This window comes from Manis pentadactyla, chromosome 3 (genome assembly GCF_030020395.1).
Source record: "Manis pentadactyla isolate mManPen7 chromosome 3, mManPen7.hap1, whole genome shotgun sequence".
Lineage (NCBI taxonomy): Eukaryota > Metazoa > Chordata > Mammalia > Pholidota > Manidae > Manis > Manis pentadactyla.
In genome coordinates, this window is record NC_080021.1 from 212,328,523 (window position 1) to 212,351,161 (window position 22,639).

Consider the following 22,639-nt stretch of genomic DNA (forward strand, 5'->3'; position numbering starts at 1 on the left):
AAAACAACAGTGACTGATACTGAAGACTTGCTTGGCCCTTAACAAAGCACTTTATGCACTGAATCATAAAACTTTATCAGGTAGGCCCTATTATAATTCCCATTTTACAGAGGACAAAAAATATGTGGCGTGGTTTTGTCCTGTGGCCACAGTTAGGCCAGGACACGAATCCAGGTGTGTAATTACAGAACCTGTGTCCCTAACCACATTACTATGATGTATTCTAGAAGAAGCATGCTATAATCGTCTTGATCTCTGAGTTGAAAAAAAGAACTATAAGGTTGAGATGATATATCAGTTCCAAAAGGAGTAAAGATGCTGGGTAGAAAAAAGGAGGGAAGAGAGAGAAAGTAGTTGGTCTTGAGGGGGTCAAAATTGAGGGCTCCTCCGGCCCTCACAGCAGGCACCTACCTGACGAGCACTTGATGTGAACACCAGCTGCTTGGCCTGATTTTTTTCAGGGGGAGAGGGACCTTTTTCTAAGTTAAATGATTTACAGAGTTACTGCCTCAATCCACAGTTCTGAAAGTGTGATTTCTTTAGGGTTTAACTATACCCATTTCTAGTCTTGTTACAACTTTTTTATTGCTATAGAAAACATTTACTGGAAATATGTTACTGCTATTACCAGGTCATAAAATAAAAAGAAAAATCGTTTATGTATAGCCATCATTTCCAATCATCAATCAGAAGTGCCAAGAGGAGGAAAGGAAAGGGCGTACGGCCGAGATTTCCTTCTTTGTGTAGGAGAAAATGCAGTAGTCTCATAATTCTTTAGAACAAATTTCTTCTTGAATACCCAGCTGCACAGATGGGCTCCTGGGAGGGGCAGGGAGGCACACCTTTTGGCATCTCCCCTCCTCTCTGCAGCCTCGCCGGAATCCCTGTCAGAATCAAGAGCTCTTTCATCCCAACTTTCTGGGGGCCCTGCTTTTCCCAGTGCCTTGGGCATGCTGGATTAGAAACATTTTTGTCTATTTGTCATTGTTCTCCCCCTTCCTACACCAAATCATGGTACTCTTCAAAGACGGGGGTGGAGGAGTGTTTTTTTAAAAAATCCAACTCTGTATTCCCAGAGCTCCAGCAGAACAACAGGCTCTTTGTAGGTGCTCAATAATCTTTGTTAAATGGAAGGATTTCAACAAGGTGGCATTTAAAATTGAACAACCTTGACCCAACAAAGGAATCTATTCTGAGAAACATTACTCCAAGTACACCATGATATATGTTCAAAGATGTTCACTGCAGTGCTGTTTTAATATCAAAAATTGCACACAGTTTAAATATTCTCCAGTAGGAAACCGTTTACGGTATGTCTGGACACTGAGATGTTATGTAGCTGTTAAAAAAAAAAGTTAATGAGACATGGGAAGGTTTCTATAACACATATTAAATTTAAAAAGATACTGAATGGGATAGTGACTGCATTGGGGTATGGGTGGGGACTTGATCATGTGGGTGAATGTAGTAACCACATTGTTTTTCATGTGAAACCTTTGTAAGAGTGTATATCAATCATACCTTAATAAAAATAAGTAAAAAAAAAAGATACTGAATGTATAGAGTATGCTAGATTTTAATAAAGCTCCAGCTATATATGCATTTATGAGTACGTATTTTTTGAAAAAAAAAAAAAACATGCACGCATACATGCACAATCTGGATGGATATGAACTAAACTACTCTCACAACTACTCTGTTAACTAGAATTACCTCAGAGTGTAGGATGTGCTAACAGAAAAGACAAAGGCCTTTGCTTTTTACTTTATAGTTCTACCATATTTGGATTTTTGATGACAGGCATATATTGGTATTACTTTTGTCATTTAAAATCCACTTTTAAAAAATGAGGCTGAACAATCTTAGGAGATGATTCCAGCTAGATCAGACTAGGGACTGTGGCCTCTGGCTCTTCACTGATTGTGTGGGCTGCTGGGTAGACACCTCAGCCACTGGGGAGCCAGGAACTCAAATGGCACAGAGCCTGTCCAGGGGTTCCTGTGGTCCACAGTCAAGCCATGGGGTGGACCACAGAAGCCTCCAGAGATGCTCAAGGGGCTGGGCAGCAAAAGGGAAGAAGATGGGAGCATCTGGGGCTGGGGTGCTGGCACCCAGAGGCTGTTCACAGAGGCCCTGACTGCAGACCAAGATTCAGGCTACTCGTCTGCTGCTCCATCATCCTAGTCTGGACAGCTGTGCTGCCCGGTCCTCCTCATGGATTCTAGATGGGCTGTGGGAAACAAAGGGTGACTCCATACTGTCTGTCTGGCCTGCTCAGACTCCCTCCAAGGTGGTTCTAACGACTTCACTCAGGCTTTGAGACTAGAGGTGGTGTGTCAGGAATCCATCCCTGCGGCCTGGAGGTTGGGGGAGGTCTGGATTTGATCCGTGCCCTAAACTCAATATTGAGTGTGTGTGTGTGTATGTTCTTGGGGGTGCCCTGTAGCCTCTGCTGACCCCAACACATTTGAGACAGTGTGGTATAATGGTTATAAGCCAGAATGCTCGGGTTGGAATTCCCAGCTCCACCACTTACTAGCTGTGTGACCCTGTGCAAGTTACTTAACCATTCTGTGCCTTACTTTCCCATCTGTAAAAGATAATAACAGCACCTTCTTTTTAGTGTTTCAAGGATTCAGTAAGCCACATGCCTGGGTTGCCATTTCTGCTTTCCAAGTATCACCCAGAGAGGGGGCTTTCCAGTTCTCCAGCAGAGGCTGGAGCATCCAAGGTCTGCCACACTGGTCTCATCTCTCTCCCCTTCCCACTCACACCTAATAACACAATAATCCAGAAATATCATCTGAACTACATGTGCCTCCCTCTGTGTCTCTGCCACACTCGTTCCTCTGTCTGGGATAATTCTCCCTCTCTTTCACCTCTCTAGTATCCATTCTCTCCTACTTAAGGAGTCAAAACTCTGCTGAGGTGTCACTGCTTCTGGACTTGCTGCAACCCATACTAAAAAGATCTCCAGATGGATTTGCACTAGGTATATACAAGTTGAGGGTGGAGAGCATATTTCAGTATCTCTGCATTCCCAGGATGGCCAGAGTACAGGGGGTATTTAGTGAATGTCTACCGACTAAATGAAAGCCCAGACTGCTTGGCTACCACCCTGACTACTTCTTCCTCCAAAGCAGACTTGAAGTTCCACCTCCATCTGACTCCAGATGTCCCCACTGTTTGGAGACTCTCAGTAGTGCCCCAACTCTCCTGGGGATGGGTGGAGCTGGCGAGCGTCCAGCTGACTCACTCTGGCACTTTGGCCACTGCCTAGAGAATGGAAGACCACCACTCTCAGGGCCAGTCCTGCGCCCCAACCAGTTCAGTTCCCTCACCCAGGCCTGCCTGCTCTCAACACAGCAACCCGTCCCAGTGTGCTTCGCACCAGAGTTCTCTGGGCTACAACACACAGGCCTAAATGGAACCCGTTCAACAGGTAACAAGAAGAGGTAAGCTTTCGTGGACAACCCAAAACTTCAAAACTTGGCGAAGGCTCCTTCACACCACCTCAGGCGGAGGGGGTGCTGAAAGGGGCAGGGCTTCCCTCCCATGAAGAATGCAAACCCTCTGTATCCTGTCACTGTCTGGTGGCATGAATGCACTTCCCTTGAGAAAGCAGGCTTGATACTACCTGTAAAAAAAGAGATCTTTTCTTTCTTCAAATCCAGATATCACTTGTTAGAGAGGTTTGGAAACCTTTAACACACTGTTCCTCAGCATCCAATTTTTCAATCTAATCTGTTTCTTTTAACTTGAGCCACTGTGACATTACCAAATTTTACGTACAGTTATCTGTTGCTCTGTAAAGAAATACAGATGGTTTTTGTGGGAATAAACAGTCATTTATTTTAAACAATTGTAAAATAGTTTATGGAAACCAGTGGGGTAATGCATTCAAATAAATGCCAAAACTGGCTGATGGGGAGCCAGGGTGCTAAATCACACTGCTGAGGAATTCAGCTGTGGGGAACAGATAGTAAATCCAGAGTGACAGAATTCCCGTGATGGCAAAGGTTTCTGACATCCAGTCCAGTACTCAAAAACCGCAGCAGTTCAAACCTGTTTTCCTTAACATAGCCTTGACAGCCGGCAAAATTAGTGAATTTAGTCACAAGCACCTAAGGAGAAAAACAAAAAGAAACAAACAAAAAGGAGACCTCATTTGTCTGCAGCCTGTTCTGAGCTATATAAAAGTGGTAACTCGAGTCAATGGAGAGCAAGCTGTTTTCAATCATCAGATTTTGTAATGATACACTGGGATCTGAAGACGCCCATTCAAATCTACTTCTCCAGTGACTGGCCTGGGTAAACCACATCCTCTCTGAACCTCAGTCTCCTCCTCTGTAAAATGAGGATAATACTTGTACGTGCATTCTGTGGAGCAGATGGAGTGAGCAGCCAGGAATGACAGTGTTCTAGGAACAGCTGGGTGCCTGCGGCCCTGGTGGAAGCAGTTCTAGCTGCGGGTGGGACAGCAGGCAGCTGGGCCCTGTAGGAACACCACTGACAGCGACTGACTTGGCCCTACCTTTCAGGAAAAGAGAGAACTCCAGGCACTTATTTGCTTCTAATTTTATAGTATAATCAACTAACTATAACCTTATTAACCTCCCTTCTCAAACCAGCTTTTTAAATTGTAGCTGGGTTTCCAATGATGGCACCATGAGCCTTGCAATGAACTGGCTCAATTCATCAAAATTTACCAAACCTACCATGTGCCAAACCCTAAGCTAGGTACTGTAGATGCAAAGATGATTAAGACTGATTCTCTTCTCTAAGGACTCAGCACAGTGAACAAAGCACCCTCAAGTCTGGAATGCTTCCTACTCAGCCTTCCTCCCTGTCACTGACTTTAAGTCAACTCCCAAGTTCTGCAGAACTCTACCCACGTTAACACGTCTCCCTTGCATCGCTAATCATCCAGCCCATAGTAATAGTCCCCCAATCCGTCTCCTGGCCCCCAGCAATCCATTCCTTATTGTACAGTCAGAGGGTGCTCTGGAATCAAACCCTGAAGATTATCACTTCCATGCTTAAAGCCCTTTCATAAATTTCCCATGGCCCACCCCTTACCCTACTCTCCAGACCTTCTATCCATCCTAATTTCTTGTCCACCTTTGCCCTCTATGATCCAGCCAAACCAGGGTCCTCACTGTTCAGTGCATATACTTCCTGGTGTCCTGCATCCCTGTCTCTGCTGTGCTGTTCCCTTCACCCACATTGCCTCCTCCTCCAGTCTGTCAAAACCACAGCCTTCCTTTATGGTGACTCCCTAAGTCTTACCTGACTTCCCTGACTCTGCGTCTGCTTTTCTTATGGACCCCCGTAACAACCTCAGGCCGTACCAATTCCCAGATTGGCCTATCTCCTTTCTCCACATGAGGGAAAGTTGAACCACTTAACATTCCCTTCACTGCAGGCTCAGCTCCAAGGCAAGGGGATTTCTGCAAATTCAGGCCAACCAAAACCAAGGCCTCCTTTCTTTTACTCTGGCCTTGACCTTCACACCTGATTCAGGTAACTGCCCTTGCCCCTGGCACAGCTCTTCCCAGAGCCCTGTCTTCAGGCCTGATGCCCTGCTAGGTTCTCAGTGTGCCTCTCTGAAAATTCTGCCTGTTCCCCTCACCCCATGCCACCTACCTGTCTGATTTCTTTGTGCATAATTCACACATTTATCTAAATTCAACTATACTTCTTTGGTAAAAATGAGGAAGGAAAGAGGGGGAGGCATGATCAAGAGAACAATTTAAAAGTTTGGAGAATTCTATTTGCCATGATTCTCAGTGACTCAATGAACCCCCAAAGAGTGAGTGTGAGACAGGATTCTTATTCATCTTTGCAACTACAGAACTTGTAAATGTCTGATGAATGACTAACTGAATTAATTGGGTGGATGGTGGTGTCTGTTTTCTAGCTCTTCTCACGGTGTGTCATTCTGTGCCAAGTTTGATTTTAGCACTTAAAGATGTATATTTTTAGTTTTCATCTGTTCTCCTGCTAGGAAAAAAAGCTATGTTGGATTTAATGGGAAAAAAAAAACAAACCCCAAAACCCAAAACAGTATGTCAGCCCCTGACAGGCATTTTTAAAGGGAATTTTTCTAGAGGTGATATTGACCACAGAATTTTTGTTCACTTGTTGCCTTTATGACCTGACCCTGTAGGGACTGGCTCTTTCTCTGTCCCTGGAGGCTGAGCATCATCTGCCTCCCTGGTCTGTACAGCCAGGACCTGTAGTTCCCCCTCAGTTCTTGTCCTCGGGTATCAACAGCCCTTCTGCCCTGCTCCTTGTTTTGGGGGGTCAGGCCCTTCAGAGACTGGCTCCACCTGGCAACTCAGCTCCTCTCTGCCTACCCATCTTCCTTCAGCCTCAGTAAGCACTTTTCTTTTTGTCAGTACTGCCATTTCCGGTCTTGCCTCAATATTTGCCACTAGATTGGTAGGACCTGAATGGCAGGATTCAAACCCCAGCTCCACCAAGCTTTTTCAGTCCTTGGGAAATTACCTAAGGGCTGTAAGCATTGTTTCCTTATCTCTAAATTGGGGGTGATGATAACTTGTAACTCACCAGGTTGTTTTTTACATTAACTGAGATAGTTACACATGTAAAGCACTTAGTCTGGCATATAAGCACTCGATAAATGGCAACTATTATATTAATACAATTTTGCACATTTCACCATGTTCAACTCTGAACCTATCAGATGAGAGGCTATGTATCCTTTTTATTTTAAGCTAATTGTGACTTATAAACTAGATGTTAAAATACACTTCTTGTGCTAAACACACAAACAAAAAGGCAAAAGCAATGGAAAAAATGGTAGTAGAGGAGTCCCGGCTGCCAGCCATTTCCTTTCTGGAGTTTTCCTTCTCGTTAGATCTGTTATCTGGGAGCTGCGCTGCCCTGCTGGCTTTCCAATTGCCTTGCTAATAACAGTAAATCCAGCAGCTTCCACTGCAGCTTCCGTCTCCTTCAGCTGACTGAGGCCAATCAGCATTTCCTCTCTGCTAATGTCTGACTTTCCCTGGGAAGTCCTGCTGAAGAGAAAATTTACGACAAAAGTTTCTCCAGCTTTTAACCCTTCTGCAGATCCAGAGGCAGAGCACGCCAAAGGAATCTAGGTCTTTCTTACATGTACGTGCCTATGTTCCCACCGACGCTTTCCTGCTCTGACGAGGGGCCTCAGACCCCTGGGAAAGCTCAAACGAGCAGCTGGGCAGACAGATGCACACGTTCTGGGCTGTACCTCATGTGGACTACATTTGAGCTGAGTTCTTTAGCAGCTAAAGTCTCTGTCGAACCGTGACTCAAAGTAGTCACACTCATAAAAAACGAAGTGTTATTTCACAAAATTGTGAGTATGACTGGGTCTCATAACAATGAAATTAAAGGAGAGGACAAGACTAACATTTACTGAGTAATAAAATAACAACAATTAAGGGCTTGGTGTTTGACATGGATCTTTTCTTTAATTCTCACAACAATGCCTTGAAGTAATATTCTTCTCATTTATAGATAAAGAAAATGAAGTTCAAACAGACTAAGAAAGAAAATTGCCAAAGAGCTAGAAAGAATAACAGGAGCATGAGTGGTACCAAGTAGATTATGCTAGAACCCAGGTATTAAATTCCACAGCCAAGACTACCAAAAGCATCCTGGAATCTAGCTGAGGACTCATTTTACTGAAGAGCAAACTAAAGGAAAGGAACCCAGGAGAGGGAGAACGACCCGACCAAGGTGGCCCAGCTAGCAGCAGTAGGGCCAGCTGTGAGTCAACAGAGGAAGCACCATCTTCTGGCCCACCACAGCCACCCCTGAAATAACCCTTCCAGGGACTGCAGGAGAAGAGAGGGCACCGACTCAGGGTTTCGGGAGACGATGGGGTGGCCCTCCACATCTCTTCAACGAGAGAGAGAGCAGTGTTTGTCAGCTGAGGCCCGGGCTTGCTGGCCCAAGCAGCTGTGGCGCAGCAGCTACTGCCAGGCCCTCGCAGACCTGGCGTCCTCGGCACCAAGAAGGTTTCTCATCACAGAGTCTTCATTTCAAGTAAGCTCAAGCCTTGTGGGACAGCTATACTCTAGCTCAATGGGCTTTTCTATGACCTCCTTCCCACCTCTCCACAGAAGTTGGATGATATACTTAACTTTTGTCCCCATTAAAAAAAAAAAGAACATGCAAATGTACGTGTGACAGCTGTTTGGGACTCTAATGTTATGGAAAATCAGCTGTTTTCACTTATGTTTGAGATACTAGTCATTCTTTGAATGGGACAGAGTGCTCAGCTAATGGCTTGTGCTTTAACCTAGGGAAAACACAGGTCACAAAGACAAAATGTTGGCAAAAATCACAATGTAACAGTTATACTTATATAACATTTTGGTCTTAAGAGGTTTGGAAATGTCTATAATGGGAAGCAACTATTAAATAACTGTTCTCATAAAAAGCTGACATCCAACACAATGAAATGGATTCTGGCTTTTAGGAGAACGGAAATTTCCAAACAGAGAAAGTCCATGTAGCAAGGGAAAGAAACAGAAATCTTCCTAAGCTCTCGTATTTGAAAGGAAGCTGTCTTCTTCTTACAATTATTAAAAATGATTTTTACTTTTACCAAAGTAACATGTAAATACAGTTCTAAAAGTTAATGAAATAATACTAAAAGTCCTATAATGAAAAACAGTTAATTCCGTGCCTTTCCCCCAGTCTCTTCTTACAATTAGTTTAAAACGTTTTTGTCTACTCTTCTGGTACTCACCTTCATATTTTTTATGAGCATTCCTACTCAGCTGTTCTAAAAATTATGATGAGTGTCAGATAGTACCTACTGCCTTCCGCTATGGAAGGCGAGGATTCCGGGTGTGCTCTCTCCCCCCCTCTCCTCCACCCCCCGCCTCTCCTGCTTTGGAAAGTGAGTTTGCTTTAATTTTCTTTTTCTGTAATGCAGTGTGTGCAGTAGCTTCCCCCTGCTGGGCACCCTTTCTTGATTATCAGTGCTTAAAATGTCTGTTTTTGGTATACTCCTCTAGCTCCCCAAGGACTCATTAGAGATTCATGTCATTAAGGGAACCTGCAAGGCAACACTAATTTCAAGTGATGTGCACTGTGTTTCACTTTTAAGACATTTACATTTTTTTGTTCGATGATTTAATTCTTGGAGGAAGTTTGATCTCTGATAATCAAAGTGAAATGAATCTATTCCTGAAAAGAAAGCGGGCAGGCTTGGGTCTGGGCTGGCAGAGAGTAAAGCAGCTGTGGGCCTCAAACTGGCTTTCACTGCTTCTCTTAGTTCGTTCCACAAAACGCATTAGCCACCAGCTCTGGGCCAGCTACGGTGCTGGCCAGGTCTGGTGCTGGCAAACAAAGAGGAGCCCATTCTTCCCCACACGGGCTTCCCTTTTACTCAAATGGAAGTTCAATGCCCCTATCTCAAATTTCCCAAAGGAAAAGAAGGGATTCATCCTTTGCCTGGTAAGGCACTCACCAACATCCGGCAGGATCAGTGTACTAGGAACTTACCGGGGTACGCCCACAGTGCTGAGCGGTGGGCCATTCTCTCAGCTTCAGCTCCAGCTTCAGACTAAGCTATGTCCTGCACCTCTTACTCTCCACTGCTGATCCAGATGGAGTCACTCACTGCTCATGGATTCACCCAGTTACTGCTATCCTGCCCACTTCTCCCTGCATCAGGGAGTGGTGCTAATAGCCAATTAGGAGGTGCACGGAAACTTGCTGAAATGGAAAGAATGAGGTAATGCCTGGTCCTGGGGCAGGAGGGACTCCCTTCACAGGGTCTCACAAAACTAGGGACTTAAAGAAGTCCTTTTTGTCAAAAAATGGACAGATTGGAAGGTGGAAGTGAGAATCTTTGTCAAATGTATCTTGTTGGGTTACTTTATTGACCATCTCCCCTCTAGAATGAGAGCTCTCTGAGAACAGGCCCTGCCACCCTTATTTGCTGCTTGGAATATAGTAGAGACTCCACAAGTATTTATTGAGTGATAAGTCTAGTTTTGGACACACTGTGCTTGAGAAATCTGTATGACCTTCAGGATTTTTTAGACTTCAGACTTTGTCTTAACTTTATCTTAATTCACATTGGTCTTTTAAATGTAGTGTGTTTTGTTAAGACCTGATATTTCTATGAGCAGTGGTGACAGTCGTGTGAAGACTGAGGAGTTGCGGAAGACCATCTCACATCTTTCTCACTACTTGGGCTTTAATCACCCCTCACTGACTGACTGGAAAACTGGTTTGCCGGCCCAGTAGGAAGTATATACCTTGTTGACTGCCCTACTGTGATCAGGAGCTCGGGAATGAGAGCAGCAGGTGCTGGTATGTTCTATTCCAGGCCTGCCTCGTGACGCCATTCCAATGCCTTTCATGACTCTCAGTCATCTTTGTCTCCAGGAATTATTGTCATTGTAAAGCAGGAAAAGAAATACCTTCACTGATGGGCTATTTTTCTTTTTTCCCCTAATGCATTTAAAGCTGTTGCATAAAGTACTAGTATTTGTAACTTACTCAACAAAGGGAAAGTTGGTTAGGGAAAGTTGTTACTGCAATTGTGAAACTGCCTCTTAACTTATACGGGGGAGACTGGCTCCAGTGACAAGCCTGGGAAAGCAGTGAGATGGCAGTCAGGTGTCTCAGGTCCCTGGGCTGGTTAGGAAAAGTCTTCTGTGGTGGGCTCTTCGAAAGCGATGGTTTTTCATGGAAAGTGGCTAAACTCTGTCTTGGTAGAGGAAGAGTTTCACAGCTACTAACAGGACAAATATACGAATGGCCTGCCTGAAGAAAGAGGGTCTTCTCCTTTGTCTGGAGGAGATCAAGACTCTTGATGAAAGGATGTAAGGGGTAGACCCAGCCCTCTAAACCTGTCTGTAACTTCTGTTATCATTCACTCAAAAGTTATATTGGTGTTTCCTTACATTTCTTCTTCTAAATGTTTCCTGACAAGAAGCAATAGGTGGTGAGCACTGTTCAACTGTTCATATAAAGGCTTTTTAAAAATCATTTATAAACATTTTGTTACTGGCAATTGTAGTTGGTTCACTTTATCTCTAGAATCTTTGGCATAGTAAATTAAATTTCCTGATATAAACTATACGATCAATGAACCTTGTGATTATTAACCCATCCCCTACATACATATGGTCAAAATCACTAGAGTTGATTCTCTGGATTTAGTTTACTTCTTGTTCAAAGAAAAGGGTGCTTCTAGCAGATCCATATCCAAGCACAATTCAAAGGCTGGTTCTGTTACAGGGTATAAGCTTTCTATATAGACTTAATTCAGTGGTGCATGCAGGCAAAGGCCAAGTCATATGGGTAGGAAAGTAAGTAAATCAAATCCTAAACAGCCAGATTTTATGCTGTGCTTGATGTGACAGTGGCAATAGGGAAAAAGACAGATGAGATTCACTGAGCACTTGCTAGGGATTAAGTGTTTTACATGCATTCAGGCAAAACAACCACCCTTCAAGGTAGGTATTATTACCCTTAGCAACAAAAAGGAGAACTGAGGTTAGAAAGTCTGATGACTTGCCTAACTTCACCGCTTGTGTGAAAGGTACAACTTGGGTGGGGCCTTGGGCTGGTTTGTTTCCAAAGCCTGTGCCCCCTCCCCTGAATCATGCTGCCCCATCCAAAGGAAGCAGGTACATGTGGTCTCCCTGGGGAGAAAAGTGTACCTGCCCCCATCGAGCAGAGGTCCCTGTAACCTCAGCCAGCAGGAGGCAGTACAGTACAGTGGTTAGGAAGACAAACTTTAGCATCATAAATCTGGGTTTGAGTCCCAGCCCCCTTTTACTAGCTGTGTTGACTTCAGACAAGTCCTGTATCCTCATCGAGCTTTAATGTTCTAAGTTACAAAACAAAAATAATTGATTCAAATAGTTGTTTTAAGGATTAAATGAGATAATATTTTTAAAAGAATTTGGCAAACTGCCTGGCAAATTTTGAATAATCCATAAGTGGTAACTATTACTATTACATTCCTAACTTTATATGCTACTTAAAAACCACAGGTCAATGGAAGAAACTGTGACCTCAAAGATGTCATTTAACATATGAAGTAATGAAAGAAAATATCTTATAAGAAGAGTAATGTTTTCTATGCAACAAAGACATATATTTGTAATTTCAGAAATTAATATTAATATAAGCAGAATCCAAATTATACATTTTTAATTTTTATGAGTCCTTTCCTAGTTTGCTATGAACATTTTTAAACCACCAAAAAGTTGAAAGAACTGTACACTGAAAATCCATGTACCCACCATCCAGATCCTACATTATTTTATATATGCTTTATCATATATGTACCCATCAAGCCATCTTTTTTAAAAAAATGCATTTCATAATAAAGAACAGACATTAATACACTCACCCCTAAACACTTCAGTGTCTGTAACATTAACGGGCGTTCAACATTTAAGGTTCTTTGTATTTTTTAGGTAAAATTATATACAATGATATACATAAATCTTACAAGTATCATTTGATAGTTCTGACAAATGCATACATCTCCTGTTAACATGTAGAAATATTATCTTTACTCCAGAAAGTTCCCTCATCTGCATTACATTTTAAGTGGGGAAGCTGTGGTACAGTGAAAAAACAATGGGCTCAAGAATCAAAGGGTCTAGGTTCAAATCTCATCCACATTACTCATTAGCAACACACAAGAGTGTGCACAGACACATAATATACACAGCCTCAGCTTGTTCAACCTCAAAAACGAGATAATGCACACCTTACATTCTTTGTAAAGATTAAGTACAAAAATAACTAGAATACAGTGAGTGTTAGGTAGATGTAACCAAAGGGTACTTTCTCTCTGTTCCCCAGCCCCGTTTCCCTCAATCTGAGGACGTTGTCTTCAAAGAGAAAATGATAAGGACACGGGGACACGGACACACACACACACACACACACACACACACACACACACACACACACACACACACACACACACACACATACACACCCCAGTTAAATGAGAAATGAGGGAAAAAAGGCATCTCCCTGCATAGGCAGTCCTCTCCCAATTTATCCACTCTGACTCCAGCTAATTAAACATCTGTCTCAATGGTCTCTTCAGCAAATTAGTCATCCCCACTTCATGACACTGATTGTTGGTTACAGCCTTTTCCCCACTTGCTACCATTCCCAGAAACTTCTAGGCGTTTACTCACCAGGCACATGGCAAGGAATGATGCAGGGTCCCCATTAACCCCCTACAGTTGCCCTTGGTGCCAGTGCTGTTCATAATGCTGCCAGACATGTCCTTAGATGTGCCTCCCCAAAATAAACCTGTCAAGGGGTGACAACTTTTTTGTCCACATTTCTGATTTCCAGCTTATGACTATATACATGCACCAGACTAAAATAAACTACTTAATAGAAAATTTGTTTTTTAAACTAATTTTGGTGACAAACCAAGCAGGTAACAACATGAGGTCTCAAATGAAGTGAACTGCAGTGAATTACCAACTAGCTCTCTCCCAACACACAAACAAAAGCTTTACTTGTAAATGAAGAGCCGGAGGGCAAACAAGTAAAAGGGCTTAGATGCCTTTACTCCTCTACTTGTGCGCACGGGTGCACATGCGCCTGCGTCCAGTTGGGCAGGAAAGGGAGAGTTGGAATGGGGAGAATTATATTCTACACTACAAGGCATTTCTGAAGTTGGACTTCCCCTCAATATCTCTTCCCACTAAAACAGCTGACTGACATGAAAACTATCTTTTAGAAAGTAATAGCTAATAAAAACATTTAAAAATGTTTAACTACACTAAAAACCCAGAAATGTACATTATAATGAGATTATTAACTGTTAACCATCAGTTTGGTAAAAATGAAAGGTTGATGACATCCAGGGCTAGTAAGAGGGTGGGGAAAGGAGCTCTCAGGCACTTTTGGCATGTCGAAGAAGGGGTAAGACTTTCTGAAGGGCAATTTGTTTTTCTCACTATTTTAAATAAGCAAACCTCTGACAAGCAATTCCATATTTTAAATCAAGCACAAATGTGCAATGAATATTCATACAAGATTATTCACTGTATGTTTGTATAGTACTGAAAATTTGGCAATAGTCTAGATATCCATGATTAGAGAGCTAAGTTAAATAAATTAAACTAGAAAAATAAAAATGCAGGGGTCACTCTAACATAGAAGAATGCTTATGACATAAATATGGAGTGAAAAACATGCAAAGCCATTATGTTGTATGGTATCATTTTAAAAAACCTTTACTCAGTTACATTTTTCTTGAGTTCATTTAACAAACATTTTTACATTTATAGTGTCCTCTGTTTGACCAGAACTCTGCTAAATATTGGGTATACAGTGATTAAAAAAAACAAATAACAAAAAACAGTGTCTTGCACACACAAAACTTACAGCTTGCATATCTATCTGTAAATGAACTGACTAAAAACCTAGATTCACATCAAATAAAACTTAGAGGAAACTCACTTTTTACTTCACACACTTCCAAAATGTTTTTTTTTTCAGCAAGTATATTTAATTTTATTTTTAAAAATCTCTAAAAGCCTGTCTTTTACCATCACCTTGTTTCAATAATACTAACATGAGGAGTACTGGTGACAGCTGCAAGCTATTTCAATTCCTCCCAAACTCTGCATCCAGCTCTAACCAAAGAAATCAGACTTTATCATAGTGCCCATCCCTCTGCTTCTCTCCATGTCTTAGTTCAAGTTCATCATCTGTTGCACAGAGTTCTCAAGAGTTTCCGCCTCTACTTTGAGTCCTCTAATCCATTTTTATACCACAGATGGTGTGTTTCCAAGAAGAAATTCTGACTATATTGCTCTCTTTCAATGGCTCCCCTCTGCCAGGAGAACAAAGTTCAAGTTCAACAGTTTAAAAACATGATCTGGCCCCAAGTGACCACTTCAGCCTCATCATGCCCCACTCTCCCAACTCCTACCCTACTGTTTTATTATACCAAGCTACATATGTGTAGTTTCCAGACGATGTCAAGCTCTCCCACTTTATTCCCTCAGCCTAAATGCTCTTTCCCATCCTCTTCACCTGGACAGTTTCTACCCATCTTCAAGTCTTAGCTGGAGAATTTAATCAGGGCGGTCTTCCCTGACTCCCTCACTGGACGAGGGCTCCCCTCCCATGATGAGTACTCAGGCCCCATACTTACTTCCACTTACCTCATGCATGGTATTATAATTGTTTGTTTATCTCCCAACTAAATAGTAAGTTGTTTACCTTCCTTGGGGTAAGGGACTCTTGACTTCAACAAACAATCCCTAGAGCCTGCTGCATAAGCCCCCAGTAAGTGAATGTCCCTTTTCTAATTTTGAGGACACTGTCAGGCCTCGCCTGATCAGATCTGGCCCTTGCCTAGCTTCTGCAGCTTATCTTCTATCCTGTTCCCGCTCCAGTAATTTGGAATGTCTGTGTTTTGTGACTACATCTCAAAACATCTCTGCCTACAATGTTCTTCTTCTCACTTAACCATCTGGCAAAATCCTAATTAATCTTCAGAAAGCTGTCAAAAAAATCACTTACTCCAGAGCATCTTTACTCAGCCCCGTGCCTCACCCAGAAGTTTTAAGTATTCCCCTATCTGGGCTGCTTTAGAAGCTTATGTACTTCTACTTGTGAATTTACCCTATTTTACTGCCTCTTTCTCTGGGTCTGTTTTCTCACTGGGTTTCTACCTGATTTCTAATCGAGCACTTGTACAGAGCAAGCAGCACTGGAGGATGACTGCTGAACTAAACAGAGTATCTTAGAGCCTAAAGAGCTTTGGAGCACACTTGGCCCTTTTATATGATGCCCTTGATCAATGTTCCCTCTACCCCTCCCATGTCACAGTTGGGAAAGTAAGACTCAGAGAGGTAAGTACATGATTATACATTCAGTCACCAGTTTCTTAATTCTAAGATGTATTTTTTTTTCATTTTTCACCATTTCTAAAATCAGGATACAGCTTATAATCAATATGTACATTTAATGTAACATGTAATGTAAAGTATTTCTTTCTCCTTTTTTCCTGAAAAGCTATTATTCAGTTAGTGGTGCTTTAGAATTAGTTCCTAGTGGACCCAGAGAAAGGTCCTCTGACTCCAGAACGCATGTGCCTCCTGCACCATCCACCACCACCTAGTCTCTCAGGAATATAAGTTTTTTCTCTTCCTTTCATTCTACTTTTCCTTTAATCTAATCCATGTTGGTGACTGCCACAGATTGAGTGAATGAATAGATTTTGTGAAGGAAAAGGAACTTCTGAAAGACGAGCGACTAGCAAGAAGAATAAATGCTGGTCAAATGTAGTTTTGGTGAATGATATATTTCAAGTTTTTCTGATGTGGCAGTTGCCAGAGCTCATAACACCCTTCTAAAATAATTGGGTCTCTAAAGTGGTTCCAAAAGATTTTTGCTTGACATAAATTCTCTAAATTTCCAGGCTTTCTGGATAAAATAGTTGCCTGCAATGCCATCTTTAATGTGCTCTGCTCCATACTCAAGAAGATCCATCAGGAGCCTCGGAGCACTCCGGACACGGGGAGGCTCGGGTGAGATGAGACAGTAAGATAAAGAGGCAGAGAGAGGGGAAAAGAAGAAATATTCAACTTGGAGCTTCTTGCCAGGGGCACTTCTAAGTTATACATGTAAACACCTTAGCAGTCCTTACTATATCATCTCCCCACTGGGTCACTGGATACAAAGCATCAGGTCTTTATTTCTTAATCAGCCCCATACATGAGTGGCGTCAGCATGATTATTTACTTTTTCATGAGGAGGAGCAGTTTTCCGAAGAAATCACTGCCTTTTTGACAAAAGAGTATTTTAAAAGTTCTATTTACCATTTCTTCCTCCCATTTTTTTGGTTCTTGTTTTTGAAAGGATTATCTGCCACAGCATAGGGAGACCACACTTCTGGTTCTCTGACTCACAGACCACTTTCTTAAAAGAAAGATTACTGGATTTTCTAACTTCACAATTACACATGAAGTAGAACTCTGTTCAATCCTACAGCTTGAAGATTCTTTAGCTTACCTTAGCCCCCGGAGAGCCTTTCAGATTAGGAGAGTGTTAAAACCTTATTCCCTCTAAAACATATGGGCTTCTCTTTTTCATAGGGCAGTTTAGGACAGGTATATGTTCCTTTAAGAAAGCTAGACATAAAACATTAAAACTGACACCAATACAGACAAACTGTGCAATTACAAAAAAGTATTCTTGGCTTTATATCCAGATTCACCACAGGGTTCCCTTAAATGCTGTACTTCCCTAGTGCATTTAGATCTTAGAATCAATGAACATTTCTGTTTACAGAATTTTAAATTTGTTCTCCCATTAGGGTTCTAATAAGCAACATGGTACAATAAAAAGAGTATGGCTTTGAGGTCAAAAAAGCCCAGGCTCCAATTTAGTTTCTGCCATTTACTTACTGTGGAAATTTGGGTAACTGTAACTTCTCTTGGAGCTGAGGAAAGCTCTGAGAGGTAAGTATATGACTATACATATACTTACCATAGTGCCTTAATTCTAACATGTACATTTCCCCCCATTTGCAAACATTTCTAATGTCTCATCTGTAAAACAGGCATCAAAAAAAATCCACTTTCCAGAGGTGTTATGCAGATTAAATGAGATAACATCTGTATATATAGAAGGACACTTAATAAATCATCTCTCACCCCACTGGAATAGATCTTGGGGAAAGACAAACTCTTCCTATAACATGTGAATTACTTTTCAAACATTATTGGTAAGGAATAAATTAATTTGTACACAACTTTCAAGGTCTCCCTGGCATGAAGGTTAAGGCCTCCCATGTCAGGTGTTGCGGGGAGTGAGTCAGAGCCTGACCCTGCTGCTGCCGGTCTACAATGGCAGGTCCACATCAGACTAGAGGCCCCAAATCCCCACCCTGGCCTCCTAGGTTCTCAGCCCGGTCTACATTCTTCTGTCATACTGCAACCATCAACTCTGTGCATCTTCTGAATTCTATTCTTTGTTTGTGTTCATATTATCTGTATGTCCCTCCCCTTTTTGGGTCTCAAAGAACTTCATAGTAGTTAGAAGTTAGGATTTTAGTCTGAGTGCAACTGGAAGTCATCAAAGGGTTTGGAGCCGATATGATCTGATTTATATTTTAAAAGGTTTCTTCAGCTGCTATGCAGACAAGAACTGGAGGGGCCAAGGGCAGAGGAGGAAAGCCAGCCAGGGTTCTGTTTCAACAGAAGCATGGTGATCTGGACTCATCAGTGGAGATGATCCAGTGGAGACTGAATGGATTCAGGATATAATCTGCAGGTAAAACTGAGAGGACCTGCTAATGGATAAGATGTGGGGAGCTACCACAGAGAAGAATTCAAGGTCAGTTTCACTACAATTTTTTTGGCAGGGGGAGGGTAAAGAGAGTTAAATAAATTAACTTCAAGGTAATCTGAAATGTTCCTTTTATATTAGAGTAAGCCTTTAACAGCCACTGCTTTCAAAGACACTGCCCCTCCCCAACTCTTCACAACTTAAAAATGTGAAGGTCACTATTTAAATGTCAGTTTCTCAGGGAGGAGTTTCCTGGCCATCCTATGCTATGCAGTGAGCTCCCCTGCATCTTATTATTCTCTCTCTCAGCCCCTTACATTTACTTTCCCTCTAGAATGTAAGGTCCTCCTCAACAAGAGCCCTGTAGATCTGCTTCACTGCTGTCTCCCTGCACCCAGCACAAGTCAAATACATGAGAGCACATGATGAGTGAATGTACAACACAGCTACATTACACTATGGATCAAAACTTACGTTTAAAATGAATTTTGGGGATAAAACTTCAGAACGTCATCATTAGCTGTCCCTCAGATAACTGCCACACCATGTGGAACATGTTCCCTCCCCTTCTCTGCTTCCAGCAGTACCTTAGGGATCAATGCTGGAGAAGCCCTAGACTAGTCTGTTTCATTGCTGACATTCTAGAGGTCTGTGAAAACAGTAAATAAGCAAGCAAGAAGTAGTGTGTGGCTCAAGAGATGGTAAGAGAAAGTCCACTTGACAAAGCTAACATTTGTCTTTCAAATGCTAGGTGAAATTTTTTAAGGGAAAAGTAGGAATGAATGTCATAGTATTGTAAGAACTTTTCAAAAGCATCTTCATACTAATAACAATTTGTCTTTCACACCAAAAGGTAAGAATAGACAGGGGTAAGAAAACATTAATACACTTCTGGTTTAATTTTTTAGCAGCAGATGAAAAACACCTCCATTACATAATAACAAATATTGAAACAGAACCATTCAGAAAACTGTTCTGTTTAGAAAACCCCACTTTGAAGCCTCCTCTCTTTTGCAGATTGAGATACCTACATTTCTGCATCAATGTAAAATTGAAATTTTATCTGCTTCCATTTCTCTCTCATACCCAACATCATGCTTCAAGGGGCTGGTAAAGCTTGGTGGGTAATAGCATTTTTAAACAACAACAGAAACAATTTCAGAAGGTCACTGATTGGGAGGATGAACGTGACAAAAGGAGAACATGATGAACTCAGGCCTTTCCTCATTAAATAACAGGTTAGGGCATTTTACTGGCTAAATCAAGGGACCTGACAGGCTACTCTTCAGTATGTCAAAAACACACCCACCCATTAAAATTAGTAGAAGTTTCCGCTAGTTCTTCTAAAACTGCATTCTCCATTTACAATTTTAAACAGTGGTGACTTACTGTCCAAATGTCAAGCAGGTCAGCAGTAAAATGAAAAGCTGGAGACAAACTTTAGAGACACTTAAAAATGGGCTTAAAAAATGAGTCTTAACAGAGAACTGACTGGCACACACTGCAAAAAAATTACTATAGTTCAGTACATGAGTATTAATAGAGAAAACCCTGCAGTGTTCATAAACAGTTATGACTTGATGAAATAATTACAAATAATGCAAGTCAAAATTTTACATCAGTTACAAGTGTCTGTAATGATAACCCTATCCATAAAAAGCAAAAATATTTTAAAACCCTAAGGGTTTTCCAGTAACTAAGCTATTTATCTAAACAAAGTATTTACCACTTTCTGATTTTTTGTCAATGAAAATTGGGGAGGGAGTGCCAGAAGGAAGGACAACAGAGTATTTAAACATTAGGACAGTCACTAAACCCACATACTGATTTAATAATAAAATCATTTAAGTTCTCACTTTATTATTATTATTAAATTCAAAGTTGTATGGTCTGGAAAAAAGATGAGAGCAATCTAAGGTTTGTGGATAACCAATAGAATTTCACTGTCAGTCTATCAAAGGATTTCTGAAATCTTGTTCTAGTACAACTAATCTCTAATGAACAAAGGGTGAGAGAACTCTTGACTTCATACAGCATGTGTTTGTTTAATCTCAAGTGGTTATTTCTCCCCTCACTTAAGTTAGATAAGAGTAGCAAAGAGGCAAGTGCTGTTCTGCACTCAATCAGGTGAAAGCTGTTTGAAAAGAAGGCTGAGCCCTCTAACCCTGTCCCAGACGGAGCACAGCAGACACCTTTTTGTGAAGACTGAGCCAGGTCATTGTGGTAGAGGCTCAGGAAGTACAGGATGAATGTCTCTAACCTGGCATCTCCTGCCACAAGTTCATGACTAAGTTCATGTGTCATAATGAGTAACATGAACTTACTCATTATGTTCATGTATTTCATAGCCAACTGTGAGCATTAACAGACTTTTTTTTTTTTTTAGGAAAAGGTACTTATGATTCCTTCTATGACATGAGGATTTTCCTCTTCTCATTAATCACCCTTCAAAACAAGTCTACCCCACAATACAAAGTTCAATAACACAAAATATACCCCTTTACCAAGCTAACCTTAAACAAACACTTTGCCAAACTGGAGAGCCTTCTGTTTCATGAGACAAGACTTAATAAAGCAATAGAAAGAGCTTCTTATTTTAAAAAGATTTTTGGATTAAGAAAATGGACAGCAATTTATGTAAATGCATCAATCTCAATTTACTCCTCTAGTGTGAAAAGGAATAAATAACGGAGATCACTGTTTCTTGGATATGGCAAAGCCCAGCGGAATGGCAGAGACGTGTACTCAAAGGTGATCATAGATAAATGTGTGTATGATCAATGAGGTTGCCGGAGATGGACACAAAAAAACAGGTTTGCAATTGTACGGGGATGGCAGGAGACGAGAAGACACCGCTTCAGCTGCATCTCAGTGACTCACAGAGGTTTCACGGTCTAAAAAAAAACCTACGATGGCAAAATTTCTATGATGAAGGTTAAAAAAGTTAGTTCCACCTCCACTTCAGAATAAGGCTATCTTTGAATATAATGAATATGTCACAAAATAACTATTATGTAAAAAAAAAAGTAGGGACAAAACAAGGGAAAAAAACAGGGTTCTAAAGGAAGAGGAATGCTTATTAAATATATTTAAGTATCCAAGGTTGTTTAAATGCTGTTAGATTGGCATCTAGAACCCCAAAATATTTATTTTCTCCTGGGAAGGAGAGGCTGTGCCTCTTCAATCATCCTTTAAATGCAAAGAGGTTTGACCCCCATGCAATGGATAAAAGTCACCCAAAAAATGAACAAAAGAGGTGTTTGGAAAAACCAGAACACCATTCATCCCAGCTAACGACTTGTTCATTATGAGTGATGATGGATAAAGACTTCTCATGCTGAGATGAAATCAAGATTTATATGCATTGTTTCCTCTCCCAACTTGTGGGAAGATCATCATCATTTAATTCTATCTCTGCGGCCAGTGATGGGCATCCAGAGAGCTGGTTATCAAACGGCGCAGTCAGCTGGCAAAAGCCGAAACGTGCAGTTGGCACATCTGGACAGAGCCGCCACAGCCGAGGGTGAACAATGACTCCTGGCATGCATCCAAATTGCTTGCAGACGCTAGCAGGTCTCATCTACAACCGCCCCTACCAGCATCTCTCTCTCTCTCTCTTTTTTATGAGAATCAGATTTTCATTGCTCCATTCAATTGCTCTCCTCTGCCATTTTTTACAGCTCTTATCGTTCCCCTGGAATATGGCCTTGAGACAGCTCATCCGTGTCCTTCACTGTGTTATCTCTTCTAACTTTTATTAAAACTTCAGCTTTCATCTGAAGATAGCTAATTAAATCTGGAACAGATTATATGCCTCCCTTTAAAAAGAACACAAAACTATTTTCTTCAACCTGAGTAATGCTTTTCCCCCCCCTTTTCTAAAAGATGAGACCAAAAGTGTTTAAGAAGTCTCATTTATTTACAAAGCTAAGATATTTGACATGTCATATATAGGTTGATTTATATTAAAGTTGTCTGTGGTACAACAAATCTTTGAGCTATTTCTCAAAATTATTATTTCTCAATACTGATAATATTTTTTCCTCATATCCTTTAAATTTCACAGCTAATACCATAAACTTATTTTCTGTATAAAGTTGGGTAATGAGGAATTAAGAGATTAGCAGGTATTTATGCATATCAAGTGATTTATCTTTTAAATCTATTTTTTTACAGTTGCCCTCACTTGGTAAAAGTGAAAATTTTTTCTTTTATTTCATACTCCAAATACTAGCAACTAGAAGTTTCCTCCATGGAATATAATGTGAAAACATGAAATTAAAAGCAGTGCTTCAAATTTAGGATTGATTTG

At 41.2% G+C, this 22,639-nt stretch overlaps 1 protein-coding gene across 9 annotated transcripts in view; it reads right to left on the reverse strand.

Annotated features, from left to right (window-relative positions):
• MAPKAP1 (MAPK associated protein 1) overlaps positions 1-22,639 on the reverse strand; it is a 232,540-nt gene that overhangs the window by 64,796 nt on the left and 145,105 nt on the right. Inside the window, exon 8 of one of the 9 annotated variants that reach the window (XM_036913942.2) lies at positions 3,827-4,124. The exons of 7 other annotated variants lie outside the window; for them this stretch is intronic. In XM_036913942.2, coding sequence (XP_036769837.1) covers positions 4,111-4,124 — 14 coding nt within the window. In that variant the 3' untranslated portion in view covers positions 3,827-4,110. Of the gene's footprint in view, positions 1-3,826; positions 4,125-13,039; positions 13,321-22,639 lie in introns of those variants that run through there. One more of the 9 variants, XM_036913941.2, reaches the window with a different exon arrangement.